This window comes from Ranitomeya imitator, chromosome 1, assembly GCF_032444005.1.
Source record: "Ranitomeya imitator isolate aRanImi1 chromosome 1, aRanImi1.pri, whole genome shotgun sequence".
Taxonomy (NCBI): domain Eukaryota; kingdom Metazoa; phylum Chordata; class Amphibia; order Anura; family Dendrobatidae; genus Ranitomeya; species Ranitomeya imitator.
The window spans coordinates 1,218,142,781-1,218,160,394 of NC_091282.1; the positions used below are offsets into that span (position 1 = coordinate 1,218,142,781).

At 46.4% G+C, this 17,614-nt stretch overlaps 1 protein-coding gene across 2 annotated transcripts in view; it reads right to left on the bottom strand.

The window, feature by feature from the left end:
* The window catches only part of LOC138657331 (PC-esterase domain-containing protein 1A-like), a 47,314-nt gene that overhangs the window by 9,734 nt on the left and 19,966 nt on the right, over positions 1-17,614 (bottom strand). For both annotated transcript variants that reach the window (XR_011317034.1, XM_069745065.1), the window contains one exon: positions 15,804-15,899. Coding sequence is in view for 1 of the 2 variants with exons in the window: in XM_069745065.1 (XP_069601166.1) it covers positions 15,804-15,876 (73 nt within the window). In the remaining variant the exon portion in view is untranslated. The remainder of the gene's footprint in view (positions 1-15,803; positions 15,900-17,614) is intronic.

Genomic DNA, 17,614 nt, shown 5'->3' on the forward strand with positions numbered 1-17,614 from the left:
GTTTCTCCAGACGCTGTCACATGTGCTCAGTGTGAACCTGCTTTCATCTGTGAAGAGCACAGGGCACCAGTGGTGAATTTACCAACCCTGGTGTTCTGTGGCAAATGCCAAGCGTCCTGCACGGTGTAGGGCTGTGAGCACAACTCAATCTGTGGACGTCTGGCACTCAGACCATCCTCATGGAGTTGGTTTCTAACCATTTATGCAGACACGCACATTTGCGGCCTGCTGGAGGTCATTTTGCAGGGCTCTGGCAGTGCTCCTCCTGTTCCTCCTTGCACAAAGGCTGAGGTAGCGGTCCTGCTGCTGGGTTGTTGCCTTCCTACGGCCCCCATGTCTCCTGGTAGCACCTCCAGCCTCTGGACACTAAACTGACAGACAGCAAACCTTTCATGCCACAGCTCGCATTGATGTGCCATCCTGGATGAGCTGCACTACCTGAGCCACTTGTGTGGGTTGTAGAGTCCTTCTCATGCTACCACGAGTGTGAAAGCACAACCAACATTCAAAAGTGACCAAACAGACAGAAAGCATTGGTGCTGAGAGGTGGTCTGTGGTCCCCACCTGCAGAACCGCTCCTTTATTGAGGGGGTCTTGATAATTGCCAATAATTTCCATCTGTTGTCTATTCCATTTGCACAACAGCATGTGAAATGGATTGTCAAACAGCGATTCTTCCAAAGTGGACAGTTTGATTTCACAGAAGTTTGATTTACTTGGAGTTATATTCTATTTAAGTATTCCCTTTATTTTTTTGAGCAGTATATATCAGCTGCAACATGAACTGGGTCACCCCATTGGTGAGCATTGCCTGGGAAAAACCCACTCGGGAGAAAATCTCCAGTAAGGTGGTGGCTGTTATGATTAGGTAATTCAGAACCACAATGGACCTAGTGGTTCAGAGCACACAAAGTGACCTGATAGTTACTAACATGGGACGAGCTCTGAGACGTGGAAACTCTGTTGACCGCAATCCCTAATCCTATCCAACCACACTAGAGGTAGCCGTGGATTGCGCCTAACGCTCCCTATGCAACTCGGCACAGCCTGAGAAACTAACTAGCCCTGAAGATAGAAAAACAAGCCTACCTTGCCTCAGAGAAATTCCCCAAAGGAAAAGGCAGCCCCCCACATATAATGACTGTGAGTTAAGATGAAAAAACAAACACAGATGAAACAGATTTAGCAAAGTGAGGCCCGACTTACTGAATAGACCGAGGATAGGAAAGATAGCTTTGCGGTCAACACAAAACCCTACAAACAACCACGCAGAGGGGCAAAAAGACCCTCCGCACCGACTAACGGTACGGAGGTGCTCCCTCTGCGTCTCAGAGCTTCCAGCAAGCAAGAAAAACCAATAAAGCAAGCTGGACAGAAAAAATAGCAAAACAAAAGTAACACAAGCAGAACTTAGCTTATGCAGGAAAGATAGGCCACAGGAACGATCCAGGAGGAAGCAAGACCAATACTAGAACATTGACTGGAGGCCAGGATCAAAGCACTAGGTGGAGTTAAATAGAGCAGCAACTAACGACTTAAGCTCATCACCTGAGGAAGGAAACTCAGAAGCCGCAGTACCACTTGTGACCCCAGGAGGGAGCTCGACCACAGAATTCACAACAGGTGGCCACCTTGTCGGCCTGAATGGACGTCAAGGCCAACACTTCTGGGTACCAGGTGGCAAAGTCTACCACCATCAGTACAAAAAGGCATTTCCTATGGCTGCTTAGAATGGATGGTGGTCCAACCAGATCCACAGCCACAGTTCTGAAAGGCTCATCAATAATAGGCAGAGTTACCACTAGGGCTTTGAGGTGCTGCACTACCTTCCCCAACCTCTGACAGGAGTCGCATGAACGGCAGTAGGCAGCCACATCGGCCCCCATCTTTGGCCAGTAGAAATGCTGGGCTAACTTGTTAAATAACAAAAGATGCAGCACTCACCAGATTCTTGCTGAAGATAGTGTCCTTTATTCGCTTAAAGCGATGTGAGACATTATGCGGAGAGGCGGCAGGAAAGAGGATTAGGTGCGGGGGAGAGAAGGACTACGGCCGTTTCACGCAAAATGCGCTTCCACGGGTCCGTAGTCCTTCTCCTCTCCCCCGCACCTAATCCTCTTTCCTGCCGCCTCTCCGCATAATGTCTCACATCGCTTTAAGCGAATAAAGGACACTATCTTCAGCAAGAATCTGGTGAGTGCTGCATCTTTTGTTATTTAACAAGTTGGAAAGCCTGTCTGCTTTATATGCCAAGCACCACCCGGCATCTGCAAACACAGACTGGTGGCTTGAAGTTTATGCGGAGACTTCTCCTATACTGTTACTGCCTGTGAAGATTAACACATCGAGTGCCGCTCAGTTCCTTTTCTGCGGGTCAGAAATGCTAGGCTAGCCTGCCCATTGTTTTAGGAACCCCAAGGTGTTCGGCCTATCATAATCTCATGTGCAATCCGCAACAACTGCCAACAGATAGGGTATCACTCACTGGAACAGGATGCAATAAGAGGTGGCGAGCTCTCCTTCAATGGAAGTCTTCAAATAGAGGATGGACAGACATTTCTCTGAGATGGTTTAGTGAATCTTGTGGTGCACTGAGCAGGGGGGGTGGACACGAGGACCATTGATGTCCCTTCCAACTCTTAACATTCTATGAAAATCATGTCGGTCCCTAGGCCAAGCCTCCAGTAAACCCTTCTGGACAGTCACCCGGTACAGTAGTTGTGGAGACACAGTGGGAGGGGGTCAGTGGGTATAGCAACACGATAGCCTAAAAACACGTGGACCAGGGATCATCCCGCTGAACACCCACTCTCCTATAACTATGGGCATAATACTACTCAGACAACACAGGGTGAGGGGAAAACAGTGTGGCAATACTTTACTGAACCACAAAAACAGGCAGATAGCACAACACAGTCCCAGCAAAATACCCCAAGATGGTGCAAATTATAGCATGTCACCCTTCCGCTGACTCGCCGGGATAAGAGCAGATGTTATTTCAGTGCTTTCAGGGCCGACTACCCAACCTGTGACACCCACACCGAGAGGCAGTAACGACGAGCTTAGGAAACTGATAGTCCATTGAGGTACAAGGCCAGGTGACTGGAGGGTCACAACATGGCTTATCCGAACATCTCCAAGGAGCCAGGTGACTGATGGATCCCATTCCTGTCTTTTCCAAATGTATCCATGGGTTCAGTTTTGGTAAACGCAGCAGAGCGGTATTCTTTCAGCTGGGGGTCTTGTTCCCATAAGCTGACATCCTGTACAATGTCAAATCGGTGTCCCTCGTGATGGGCCGCTGTCTTCTGGAGTGTTCCTGGCTGTGGTTTTGTAGAGAGTCTCTAGTTCTTTTGGATCTTGTTACAGAGGAATATCCCCACTTTATATAGTTCACAACTTTTGTCCTTCAAGCCATCATCCAGAGGCCAAGAGGAGGGTATGATGAGATTAAATGGTATCAGCAGGTTTGGAATATTATTAAACTTAAACTTTACTATTACCTTTAAAAGTGATTTCCAAAGTGCCAAACAACTTGTGCATGTAAAGTGCTAGTGCAAAAAAACAAAGTGCAAATAAAATCGTACAGTACCCATACAGAGGGGTTTTAGTATAGTCTCATATGTGGTCTCTTTTCCTCCTCAGTGTGGAGGTTGAACCTGAAACATCTATGTCCGGACCTGGTCGACCTTTATCTGAGCTTGCCCTTTCTGGTGCCATGGGAGTGATTCAGAAACACCTCAGGTACAATTTGATTTTAATGTGGTTTTGCTTTTAATACACCCTAATGGCACAGCGAATATAAAAATCATAGAGTAGGACTGCCCCATTATGAGAATGCCGTGACATGGTGGGGTAGCTCAAAGAATTAATCAATTGTTTGTTAAAGGTCTCATTTTGAAATAGGGTTAGAAATTATTATGCGCACATGCACTTTATGTATTGCGTTCTGACCATAAGCAGCGCTGGCTTCTCCCCTTTTTTATGCGCTTTTTTTTAGGTTTGTCTTTTTTACGTATGTTAAGTTGTTCCCATTGATCTGACGGGTAACTTCTCTTTTTCAGGACTCTAGAACTTATAACATAAAATATAATGTCCTGTTTAGGGTTTAGTCGGGGTGCTTTTACCCTTCAACCCAGTGTCACAAATACCAAATTCTCCAAAAATGACGTATGCCTCCCACCAGCTCAGGAGCAAATTACCGTACATAAGGGCTCCCCATCGCTGTGCCCCTGAGCTGGTGGAAGTACTTATTGTCAAAAAGAAAATTATTTTTTGAGAGATAGAACTCCAGAGCCTGAACAACAAAACGGTTATGATCAATAAATAGACACCCTCGCGTTCTAAGATAGTAGTCCACAGCCATTATACCTTTTTTGTGGGGGATTGAAGGGTATAATGCCTCTACATCAATACAGAATAATAACATATCAGCATCAAGCTCTAGGTTATCCGTAGAAACCGCGTCTATGGCTGAAGAGAACATCGTACTTTGGCTACGCTACATAGACGATGTGTTCGTGATCTGGAGAGGAAATGAAGCCAGTTTCAGTACTTTTGTGGTGGGTCTGAACATCAATGATCTGGGCCTACACTTCACATACGAGATGAACACCTCCAGACTGCCTTTCTTGGATATTTTGATCGAGAGAGGAAGAGGGGCTACTACAATACCCAGATAGATTAGCGAAATTAGGATTATTTAGTCTAGAAAAAAAGACGACTGAGGGGTGATCTAATAACCATGTATAAGTATATAAGGGGACAATACAAATATCACGCTGAGGATCTGTTTATACCAAGGAAGGTGATGGGCACAAGGGGGCATTCTCTGCATCTGTAGAAGGTTTCTCCACCAACATAGAGGAGGATTCTTTACTGTTAGGGCAGTGAGAATCTGGAATTGCTTGCCTGAGGAGTTGGTGATGGCGAACTCAGTCGAAGGGTTCAAGAGAGGCCTGGATGTCTTCCAGGAGCAGAACAATATTGTAGCATACAATTATTAGGTTCTGTAGAAGGACGTAGATCTGGGGATTTATTATGATGGAATATAGGCTGAACTGGATGGACAAATGTCTTTTTTCGGCCTTACTATGTTAGGGGCAATTAATCACAAGTACATAGGTGGCTGTCCAATCACCCGGCCCCCTCAGGAGAGGGATCCCTAAAGGTCAGTATCTCCGAATTCGGAGAAATTGTGTGGACCATATGATTTTCAAAAAACAAGTAGACGACTTGAGAGAGCGCTTTCACGAACGCGGTTACCCAGACAATGTTTTGAGGGAAGCGTATAAATCCTCAGTCGAGAGAGAAAGAAAGAGTTACTTACTCCGTTCCAGAAAAGGGAAGAAGAAGACAACATCATAAGGTTTATCACAAGATCCACCAAGGGAACAAAAGATCTAAGATCGTGCAGAGGCATTGGTCCATTTTACAGATGGACAGTGATCACCTCACCTCAGATTACCATTAAGGATAGGATTGTCCACAGTCATTTCACCTCTAACCCTACACACTCCACTTGGTTGGGGAATCAGATTAAGGGATGTTATAGATGTGGAGGGTGGAAATACTGTGGATCCATGTGCCAGGGAAAGGAATTCACGAGAAATGTGACGGGGAAGACTTTTCACATACAGTTATGGCCAAAAGTATTCACACCCCTGCAATTCTGTCAGATGATACTCCGTTTCTTCCTGAAAGTGATTGCAAACACAAATTATTTGGTATTATTATCTTCATTTAATTTGTCTTAAATGAAAAAACACAAAAGAGAATGAAGCAAAAAGCAAAACATTGATCATTATATGTTAGCGCTATATAAAAATAAAGATTATCATTTCACACAAAACTCCAAAAATGGGCCAGACAAAAGTATTGGCCCCCTCAGCCTAATACTTGGTTGCACAACCTTTAGCCAAACTAACTGCGACCAACCGCTTCCGGTAACCATCAATGAGTTTCTTACAATGCTCTGCTGGAATTTTAGACCATTCTTCTTTGGCAAACTGCTCCAGGTCCCTGATATTTGAAGGCGCCTTCTGCAAACTGCCATTTTTAGATCTCTCCACAGGTGATCTATAGGATTCAGGTCTGGACTCATTGCTGGCCACCTTAGAAGTCTCCAGTGCTTTCTCTCAAACCATTTTCTAGTGCTTTTTGAAGTGTGTTTTGGGTCATTGTCCTGCTGGAAGACCCATGACCTCTGAGGGAGATCCAGCTTTCTCACACTGGGCCCTACATTATGCTGCAAAATTTGTTGGTAGTCTTCAGACTTCATAATGCCATGCACACGGTCAAGCAGTCCAGTGCCAGAGGCAGCAAAGCAACCCCAAAACATCAGGGAAACTCCGCCATGTTTGACTGTAGGGACAGTGTTCTTTTCTTTGAATGCCTCATTTTTCTCCTGTAAACTCTATGTTGATGCCTTTGCCCAAAAAGCTCTACTTTTGTCTCATCTGACCAGAGAACATTCTTCCAAAACGTTTTAGACTTTTTCAGGTAAGTTTTGGCAAACTCCAGCCTGGCTTTTTTATGTCTCGGGGTAAGAAGTGGGGTCTTCCTGGGTCTCCTACCATACAGTCCCTTTTCATTCAGACGCCGACGGATAGTACGGGCTGACACTGTTGTACCCTCGGACTGCAGGGCAGCTTGAACTTGTTTGGATGTTAGTCGAGGTTCTTTATCCAACATCCGCACAATCTTGCGTTGAAATCTCTTGTCAATTTTTCTTTTCCGTCCACATCTAGGGAGGTTAGCCACAGTGCCATGGGCTTTACACTTCTTGATGACACTGCGCACGGTAGACACAGGAACATTCAGGTCTTTGGAGATGGACTTGTAGCCTTGAGATTGCTCATGCTTCCTCACAATTTGGTTTCTCCAGTCCTCAGACAGTTCTTTGGTCTTCTTTCTTCTCTCCATGCTCAATGTGGTGCACACAAGGACACAGGACAGAGGTTGAGTCAACTTTAATCCATGTCAACTGGCTGCAAGTGTGATTTAGTTATTGCCAACACCTGTTAGGTGCCGCAGGTAAGTTACAGGTGCTGTTAATTACACTAATTAGAGAAGCATCACAGGATTTTTCCAACAGTGCCAATACTTTTGTCCACCCCCTTTTTATGTTTGGTGTGGAATTATATCCAATTTGGCTTTAGGACAATACTTTTTGTGTTTTATCATTTAAGACAAATTAATTGAAGATAATACCAAATAATTTGTGTTTGCAATCATTTTCAGGAAGAAAATGAGTATTATGTCAGAATTGCAGGGGTGTCAATACTTTTGGCCATGACTGTAAATCGTTTCATCAGTAGTCGTATACAAAATGACGTGTGAATGCGGTCTAGAGTAGAGAACTGAGAAGAAGACTGGGTGAACATCATAGAGACACCATTAATAGAAAAGATACCCCAGTGGTAAACCATATCAATAAGACGCATAATGGAGACCTGAGAACTGTTAATTTATGGGAACCGACAGAATCTACCAATCACAAAGGGGAGAAGATTGGGATAAGCATATCCTACAAAGGGAAAGTAGGTGGATATTCCGTCTACAAACCAACCGTCAAACGATCGATTCTTCCTTCCTATAGTCGTAGATGCAGGGCAGGGTCCTGTAGAGCAGTGGGGGCGCCACTGCGCAGGATATAGGGTGCCAACCTCCGCGTTAGGCAGGATGTACAACAGATAGGGATGTATAGGGACAGAATATAGCAGCACCTCTTTTCTCCCAATATATTATAATTCAGAGGGGTCTGTTGTAGCCTAATTTTCTGTATGTTAATTTTTTTATATTTGTTTTTTTTTTTTTTTTTCAAAAATCCTAGAATATAGGGTGATCCTAAATAGGCACCCTATAGATGATCTCTCTCGGTATAAATATGAATACATGTTTAAAAACTAATAATGCGTAAAGGATGGGCTTTCTAGGTCGGTGTGTTCGCAATGTTGTGGGAGCCACTAATAGGGCTACATCCAATGAGGTAGATGAAGAAACCTGCCCTTGCCCACGATGGGCGTAAAACAAAGTCTCTGGATAACTCGGAACAATACGATAAATGAGTGATCTACATGGTTTTCATAGGCTCTGAGTAAGTGATGAGTAACATTACACGGATACTGAGCCAGGCGCTCATCACAATCTTGTACTTTGCGGCAGGATCCGTATACCGGCTATAACGCCAGCGGCCCAGATGTGATGGAAGCGTTCCAAGACGACAGTGCGTGCGGTCCAAGCACCGGAAACATGCGGTCACGAACATCCGCGATAGGCACATGTAAGGCAAGTACATGGAGGAGAACCAGAGCTGTGCTCATAATTTACAAGATGTCACTACGGACCACATGGCAGGGATAGATGGTCTTCATTATCTGACATCAGCTGTCAAAACCGGGGGACGGATCCAGTGACCCAGGGGAGTATAATCTGATAATTTATGCACATATCCCAATATGACAGACTGGACGTTTGCCTATGAATGGATCTCAAAGGAGAGGCAGAGATGTATTCATGTGGTCATTTGGGACAAGTTATAGATCAGAGGATATGGAGGCTGAATTTTCCTTTCCTTAACTCATTTGAGCCTGCTGTTTTTTGACCAGATGTTTGGATTTAACAAAGGTATACATATGATGAACAGGGAGGACTGATAAGCAGCGCCTTCCTGTATGCATAGTTACCTTTTTGTTTAGTGTACCACTATATTATGACAAAATATTAAGAGATACATTTGGTATTTGTGAAACAGGGTTGAAGGGTAATAGCACCCCGACTAAACCCTAAACAGGACATTATATTTTATGTTATAAGTTCTAGAGTCCTGAAAAAGATAAGTATCAGATCAATGGGAACAACTTAACATATGTAAAAAATCCAAACAAAAAAATAAATAAAAAGAAAGACCACATATGAGACTATACTAAAAGTGGTAAAACCCCTCTATGGGTACTGTACGATTTTATTTGCACTTTGTTTTTTTGCACTAGCACTTTACATGCACAAAATGTTTGGCACTTTGGAAACCGCTTTTAAAAGGTAATAGTAAAGGTTAAGTTTCATAATAATATTCTAAACCTGCTGATACCCTAATAATTTTACAAATGTGATGATATAAACAATGCAAGTTAGAGTATTTAATCAATTTTCATAGTTCATCCTTCTCTGTTTTACAAGTCAACAAACTATCTGGCCTGGACAATGTAAATCAACATATTAAACATCTATTGTTCAACTATCCTGCATCTGTGAAATTCAAAAAAGTCAACATATAGATAATAGTCAATGCCTTCTGGATTACTGAAAATAGATGTCTGGATAAACAAGATTAAGTGCCGTGTCGTCACAGTAGTCCTTGATTCCAGACCAAAGGCTTGAGGTCCGAGTCTGAGGGAGGCTGTGCCACCTGCTCCTTGAGAGCTTTTAGGCCAGCGTCAGTTTCCAACACCGCCTGCAACCCCTGACAGAAGATGTGGCGGTCTTGTCTATTCTGACCACGTCCGGTCAGTTCCCGGGGACCTGTCTCCTAGCCTCCATCTGACCCAGCAGTCACCTGGTCGGAAGTGTGTGTGTGTGTGTGTGTGTGTGTGTGGGGGGGGGGTCACTTCATGTAACAGTGACTATGGTTGCTGCAACGGCAGGTAGTGGCCACTTCCCCACTGCTTCTGACCAAATCGCCAGTCTAGACAGACTAACCCAGCCCTCTGACATCCTTATTGTGAACCAATCCTGCAAGGAGGCCTTAAAGGGGAGCCCCAGCTGCTCTCTGCTCCCACCAGTGACAACCTCAAAAGGACAAAAGGTTCCAGCATGCTTGCTGACCACACACCAAGGTTTCGGTATAGCTTGTTTGATCTTCTCCCACCAGAGGGGAGAGGCTACTGCAGGGTTGACTGCAGGAAACTAGATCCATGGGAGCTTTGGCTTGGCTCCCTCTAGAACAAAATCGTCTTTACCTTCTCCCCACCATCTGTAGCGTTGGCCATCTCTCTGGCTCTGCCACTGGTGCCACTTGCTATTCTTGCAACCTTTGGTCACAGAGCTGCAGCCTGATGCACCCATACACCTTACAGTATTTGCAATCGGATTGTCTAATGCTGAGCGGATCTTCAGACCCCAGTAGCACAAGGCTACTGCTGATTGTCTTTAGTGTCTGGGAGTACGAGTCCCACACTCACACAATTATCTCAATCCAACCATGCTGTCATCAATATGTGAAGAACGGCACCTCGCAGCCCCATATGACATCACCAATACGTCAATGGTCACGCTGTTCGGTCTCCTCACTTTCACCAATGTTCCACACCCCCTGGGAATACGCAAGGTCAGCTTGGCACAGTTTACACTTACATCCCTTGTCCACATGGGCACAGGGAGAGAGATTGGGGCCCACATAACTGCAGGACTGGCACAACATTTGCTCCCAACCCCGACAGGCTGAGAGACCCGTTTCACAAGCCCCAGGGAAACAGAGCATTGCCAGCACGGTATGACTGTTGCTGGTTTCTCGCTAGATATAAGTCCGCTACGTCATAAGGATTATACTGGGCCAGAAACCAACCCCGGTAGCAAGCGACGTTAAACCGAGAACATGGACATGTTGATTTGTGGGTCGATATCCAAATTAACTTGGACTGTCATTTTATAATTAATTGCTTAAAAAAAAAAAAAAAAAAAAAAGGTTGTCCGCTGGTAGGCCATCCCCATCGTAAACCAAATGTTCGGCAAAGAAAATAATATTCGCCTCCCGTGCCAGCTCCATTCCAGTGGTATCGGCCCTCGCTCTCCCCAGGGCTGTGATACGGTGGAATGACATGACCCCCAGCGCCCAATCAGCATTGACGAAACGTGTGGCCATCAGGCGCAATCCAGCGCCAATACAACTCTGAAAAAAAAAACTGATCCAGCGGGGGGAACACAGATCCGTTTTTTTTTTTTTCTTCTTCAAAACTCACCGGATTGTGCCTGAAACAAAAAACCTGATGTGTGAAAAATATAGTTCTTACCGATAACGGTATTTCTCTGAGCCCATGACGGCACCACGGAGAGAGAGGGGATCCGCCCACCAAGGACAGGAAACCTACGGATAAAAAGGCGGTACCACTCTCCTGCATCAGTTGTTTTACATAGAGAACGATGGGAGACTACTAAACATTTGTTAAATTTTAACTGTTTATCATAACTAGATACCGCGTGACTATTAACACTATGAGTAGACTATGGCACTATTTTGATGTGCGCACCCACAAGTGAAGGGAGGGAATGTACGGGTGCCGTCATGGGTTCAGAGAAATACCGTTATCGGTAAGAACTATATTTTTCTCTGATCGCCCATGACGGCACCACGGAGAGAATTGCATAGATAGTACATTCAGGGAGGGACCACCGCCTCCAGAACCCTTTTACCGAAAGTAAGGTCCGAAGAGGAGATTAGGTCCAATCTATAGTGCCTATAGAATGTGGATGGTGAGGACCAGGTAGCAGCTCTACATATCTGGTCTATGGAAGCTCCGGCCTTCTCCGCCCAGGAAGTTGCCACTGCCCTTGTTGAGTGAGCCTTAACCTCCCCGGGAACGGACATCCCACTTGCTGAGTATGATAGACTGATGGCGTCTGTGATCCATCTTGCTATGGTGGCTTTAGATGCTTTTTTCCCCTTCCGGGGACCCTGAAAACACACAAACAGAGAGGGATCCTCCCTACTCTCTCTAGTGACTTCTAGGTAGTGTAAGAGACATCTTCTCACATCTAGTGTATGTAATGTTTGTTCCTCCTTATTTTTAGGATTGGGACAGAAGGAGGGGAGAGATATCTCTTGAGACCTGTGAAATTTTGAAGCCACTTTTGGGAGATATGCTGGGTCTGTTTTTAAAATGACCCAATCCTCTAGGAATTGTGTGTAGGGAGGGTTAGCTGAGAGAGCCTGTAAATCGCTAACCCTGCGGGCCGAAGTGAGGGCGACTAATAGAGCCGTTTTGAGGGATAGATTTTTTATTGCTACATCTAATTTGGGGGCTTTTTCCCAAAAGGAACAGGATTCATCCTCGAAGGGGTATTTCCTTTTCGGGGTTAGGAGAGTCTTTTTCATGGGTTTTTTCCATTCCTTTTTAATTAACGCTGCAATTGCTTCGTTAAGCGGAAAAGCTCTTCTCTTTTTTTGTTCTAATCCCCCAAACATGATGTCTTGTGCTGACTTTTTGGGGTGGGAGTCTACTAGTCCCATAGTACTCCTCACTGCCTTTATGAGGCCATCAGTGTCCTCTAGCGGGAAACAATTGTGACCTCCTGAGGAAGAAGTGGATGATGAGGATGAGGAGGAGGAGGAGGAGGATGCTGAACTCGCACTATCGGTGTCAGATTTAGAGACTGGGGACGGGGACCTATAATCTGGTCCTTCTCCGTTTTTTTCCTCTTTTTAGGGATCTAAAGGTGTCTTCCACCTGTTCTTTAATCAGGTTTTTAAGATCTGTTGCAAACCCGGGCAGGCTTTCTGATACTGTTTGCTGTATGCAGGAATTGCATAGCTGCTTCTCCCATGCGGGTGGAAGATCCTCTTTACAGATGGCACAGGCTTTGTGCTTTGTTTTACCTACGCTTTTCCTCCCCTAAAAGAGACAAATAATAATCTTACTGTCTCTAACTTTCACGAAGATCAACTTACCACCTCCAGGACCCATAAATACCGGTTGGGGATTCTCAGCCTCTGGCTTTTTCCCCGACGCCGTGCTGGACTCCTTGCTGTGTTGAGACCTTTGGCGTTCTTTGCCGGTGTCCTGGCAACTTTTCTGCTGTCGCCTTTTTTGCTGCTGCTGAGGCGATGCTGTAGGTGGAGGTGATCCAGGCAGGGGAGACGCCGGGTCGCTCATACTGCTGCTGGTCTGCTGCCAATAACGCTGGCTGCGCCTGATGCTGCGACGATTAATAGCTCCTAAGGCTCTTGCTGATAAACTGCAGAGCCGCTGAGAGGAAGTAAATCCCCATTTTAAAGCTCCCGCCGCTTCCGGCGCCTGCGCAGTAGCGCTTAGCCGACGGCGAGGAGCGCCGGCGCCTGCGCAGACGCTCCTGCCTTTGGAACGCCCAAGCAACCTATCTTTTGTCGACGCCTGCGCAGACGCTTCTGCGGCGCCTTTGGAACGCCCAAGTGACCTATCGGCGACGCCTGCGCAGTAGCGCTCAGCCGACGGCGAGGAGCGCCGAACGCCGACGCCTGCGCAGATCCAAGCCCAGCGTCTCGCGAGACCAGCGCAACTCCGGGCATGCGCCCTACTCACAAGATGGCCGCCCGGAGTGCAGATATGGCGCTGCTGACCGGCACCCCCGGTCCTATGCAGACCCTACTGCGTGGCTCTGCATACCCGATGGCGTGCAGTGTGCAGGCTGACGCGTGCTAGGGGAGGGCCACGCCGCACCTCCCGCAACCACAGAGGGACCCCCCTGGATGTTGCCGCTGCTGCATCTTACCTGGGGAGGTGACCGCGAAATCCTTGTCACCTCCCCCGCACACCCTGTCGGCCCACTGGCTCCCAGCGGTGGCGCTTCGGGTCACCACCCTAGCCGAGGCAGAGGGACCCCAGCTGCCTGAATCGGACTGGTTGGCCCCGGAATTCCAACGACGACTGGTAAGTCCGTAGGTCTCCCATCAAGGACAGGAAACCAACTGATGCAGGAGAGTGGTACCGCCTTTTTATCCGTAGGTTTCCTGTCCTTGGTGGGCGGATCCCCTCTCTCTCCGTGGTGCCGTCATGGGCGATCAGAGAAAGTAGCCTTAGAAGACAACAAAGGCCACGCACGAGCAATTAACCCTTTGGTCGGTCACTCCCTTTCCCACCCCCAGGATGGTCTTAGTTTCCCCTCCTTCGGATTTGATGGATTAGAACATCTCCATGGAAGGTCATTGGGAGGCGGTTTTGGCACAATCGGAGCTCAGCTCCCCATCCTAGGATGCTAGACCCAGGCGGGCACCCATCCCGTCCGAGATCTCGGAAATGTAACCTTATTAGGCCAGGGCGTACAATACAATAAGTCCATATGAAAATTTACGGCTCCCATACACCTGAGGGGGAGGAGCGCTGAAGCCGTTAACCCTTTCAAGACTGAGCCAGTTTTCGTTTTTGAGTTTGTTTTTCGCTCCCTTCCCTCTCAGAGCCATAACTTTATTTTTCCATCACTATGGCCATGTGAGGGCTTATTTTTTGCGGGACGAGTTGTACTTTTGAATGACTCAATTGGTTTAACCATGTGGTGTACTCAAAAACGAAAAAAAAAAAAAATCCAAGTGCGGTGAAATTGAAAAACTTTGATTCCACTACATTTGGGGGATTTTTTTTTTACCATGTTCACCAAATGCTAAAATTGACCTGCCATTATGATTCTCCAGGTCATTACGAGTTCATAGACACCAAACATATCTAAGTTCCTTTTTATTTAAGTGATGAAAAAATCCAAAAGATTGTAAAAAAAAAACAACAACAACAACAACAAAAAAAACAAAAACAACTTTTGAGACCTGCAGCGTCTCCATTTTTCGTGATCTGGGGTTGGGTGAGGGCTTATTTTTTGCGTGCCAAGCTGACGTTTTTATTGATATAATTTTGATGCAGATATGATCTTCTGATCGTCCGTTATTGCATTTTAATGCAATGTTGTGGCAACCAAAAAAAACCTAATTCTGGCATTTTGACTTTCTCTCGTTACGCCGTGTAGCGAACAGGTTAAACCTTTTTTTTTTTTTATATTGATAGATGGTTGATTCTGAACGCAGCGATACCAAATATGTGCATGTTTGAGGGTTTTTTATTGTTTTATTTTGAATGGGGCGAGAGGGGGGTGATTTGAACTTTTTAAAAACATTTTTTTCCCACTTTTGTCATTTTTCAATAGCCTCCATGGAATGCTAGAAGCTACCACTACCTTATCTACTCTGCTACATACAAGCGATGATCAGATTGCCTGTATGTAGCAGAATTGCTGACTTGCTATGAGCACCAACCACCGGGTGGCGCTCATAGCAATAACAACCATAGAGGTCTGTAGCAGACCTCTGGCACTCATGCCAACCCATCGGTGAACTGTGATCAAGTGACGGAGGCACCGATGGGTGGATTTCCCGATGGCCGGAAGCGCACATTAAATGCCATTGTCAGAGTTTGTCAGTGGCATTTATCAGGTTAATAGCAGTGGGTGGATTGCGATTCCACCCATGGCTGTTCCGGGCACATGTCAGCTGTTCAAAACAGCTGATGTGTCAGGAAAGATGTGGGCTCTGGGGAGAGACAACATACTGTATGTGCAAGTACATGTACAGCGCATGTTGTGAAGGGGTTAAGCTGCTTGTGCTCGAAGCAGGGGTTCATCCTGCCAGAAAGACCTTATTACCAGATAAGCTGATGGGAGTGTGAGCTGTTCCACTTGGAGATGTTGAAGCTGGACCACCTGCTGAACAAGGCGTCCTGTCTCCATTTCACACTTTGAAGGAGATCTACAATCTCAGACAGAAAATGATACAGTCAAATGGCATGAAATTATGTCCCCCATATTCTTCACAAGAAGGAGCAGCAGGTTCAGACCTGACTACTGGGGGAAAACTGATGAGAAACCAGACCAGAGCCATAATCATTACGAGCAGCCAACTCAGACCAGGGAACTGGGGAGGGAGAGAAATGCTCAGACACAATCCTGGAGTCATCGTTATCACGAGTAGACGGCTCTGACCTGACTACTGGGGGGGAGAACTGTTCTGCAGATGAGGGGGATACAGAGATACTGTTTACACACAGTACATGTAGGACATTGTCACTTACTGGAGTCTCCGAGGACAACGACGAACTTGTTGTGCAGTAACTGGCGGACATGAACTGAGCGGAAGACCCCCATAACTGCACTCCGACATCCAGACCCTGAAAGAGAAGAGACTGGGCCATCACTGACAGCAGCACATGGTACAACTCTCCACACAGCCCAGTATGAGGAGTATTACACGGTACATCTCCCCACAGAGCCCGGTATGAGGAGTATTACACGGTACAACTCCCCAGTGCCAAAAATGGTAAGTATTACATGAATGATGTAAAGCTAATTGAGGATCAATAAAAGGGGGTAGCCACCTGCATGGCTGATCTAGTAGGTTAGAGGCCTATCATACCTGGGCCTTCTTGCTTTAGTCAGCTGTCTTTTTGTGGGTCAGAGAGCCATGTAAGCCTTGCCACTGTCCATGGAGCTGGTCTAGTAGGTGAGAGGCCTATCATACATGGGCCTTCCTACTATAGCCAGTTGGTCTAATGGGTGAGAGCTAAAAAGAGCCCTCCCGTTACACCCTGTAGGTCTACCGGGTGAGAGGCCACGTGAGTCTTCCAGCTACACCGTGACAAACTCATAATGACTTGCTAGAGCAGGGGACCTCAACCTGTAGCTTGGGAGCCACATGTGGCTCGTGGTCTCATGAATTGTGGCTCGTGACTGTCTGCCAGCTTGGTGCATTAGCTCCAGATTTAGTAGACTGGTATGAAGAGCACATCTCAAAATGGTGAACTTTGAAAATAGCCCTGCACCGAAGAGCAGATCTGGGTACACAACCACTGGTTTGGGGGGGTTTAGAGATCATTTAAGTATGGTACCCTGGAGACAGGATGATACTACAGGTCAGAGGAGGTGCTTGAAGATGTATGTGACTGTGTAGGGAGTGCGTGATGGGGGGGAATGCTGAATGGTGGATGTGGTGGGAACCCCTGGATCTTGGTATACTGCTTCGGGGTGATTTGTGTGAAAAAGCTTTGGTTATCATTATACCTGTAATGGGGGCTTTGGTTGCCACTACTGTGAGGAGAACTGGATGTGGCTCTTAAGGTCAGAAAGGTTGGGGACCACTGTGCTAGAGGGTGACCTGTAGACAAGGTCCAGGCACACTGAGGGCATTTGCAGAAAGGTGAGCTGTCTGGAGAATAAGATGAAGCCACGGACAACTTGTTCTGTGTGCAGTCAGGGCCCCCAATGGGATCCAGAACATCTATAAAAGAACAGAGAAGAAAAGGTAGAAGGGAAAGATGTGGGACCAATACTGAAAAAGGCGAACATGCCGGAGTGTGGATGTACAGAAGTGGCACAGTTTTAGGGAAGACAATAGAGGTTGGATAAATGACAAGGGAAGAGAGCAACAAGTGAATAAATATAACAGTACGGAAGTAGAGAGACTACAGTGGGACATAAGGTGTATCATGACTGTTTGATGGCCAAAAATCTATGACGATCACTACCGCCCCTGTTCTGTATAACCAGAAACCCAGACAGACAGGTGGACTTGTAAACATTGTGGTCAGACAAACCCAGACTGGAGAGATACTTGTGTGACCGGTGCTATCACCCGACCTAAACGAGTTACACCGAGTCCTGTCCGGACAAGATCACATGTAGTGGCTGAAGAAGCCGACTCCGTAGTGGAGGCATTGACTTCTGGGGAGGAAGAGGACAGTAGGCCTGAGAAGGAGGAAGTTGTAGAACATCATGTCACCCCCACCGATCATCCGGTCACTACCACCACCAGACAACCATCCACATCAGGACCAAGAATGGTGACAGACTTATCCCTGGGGCCCCTCTGACCAGCTAGCTATGCTGA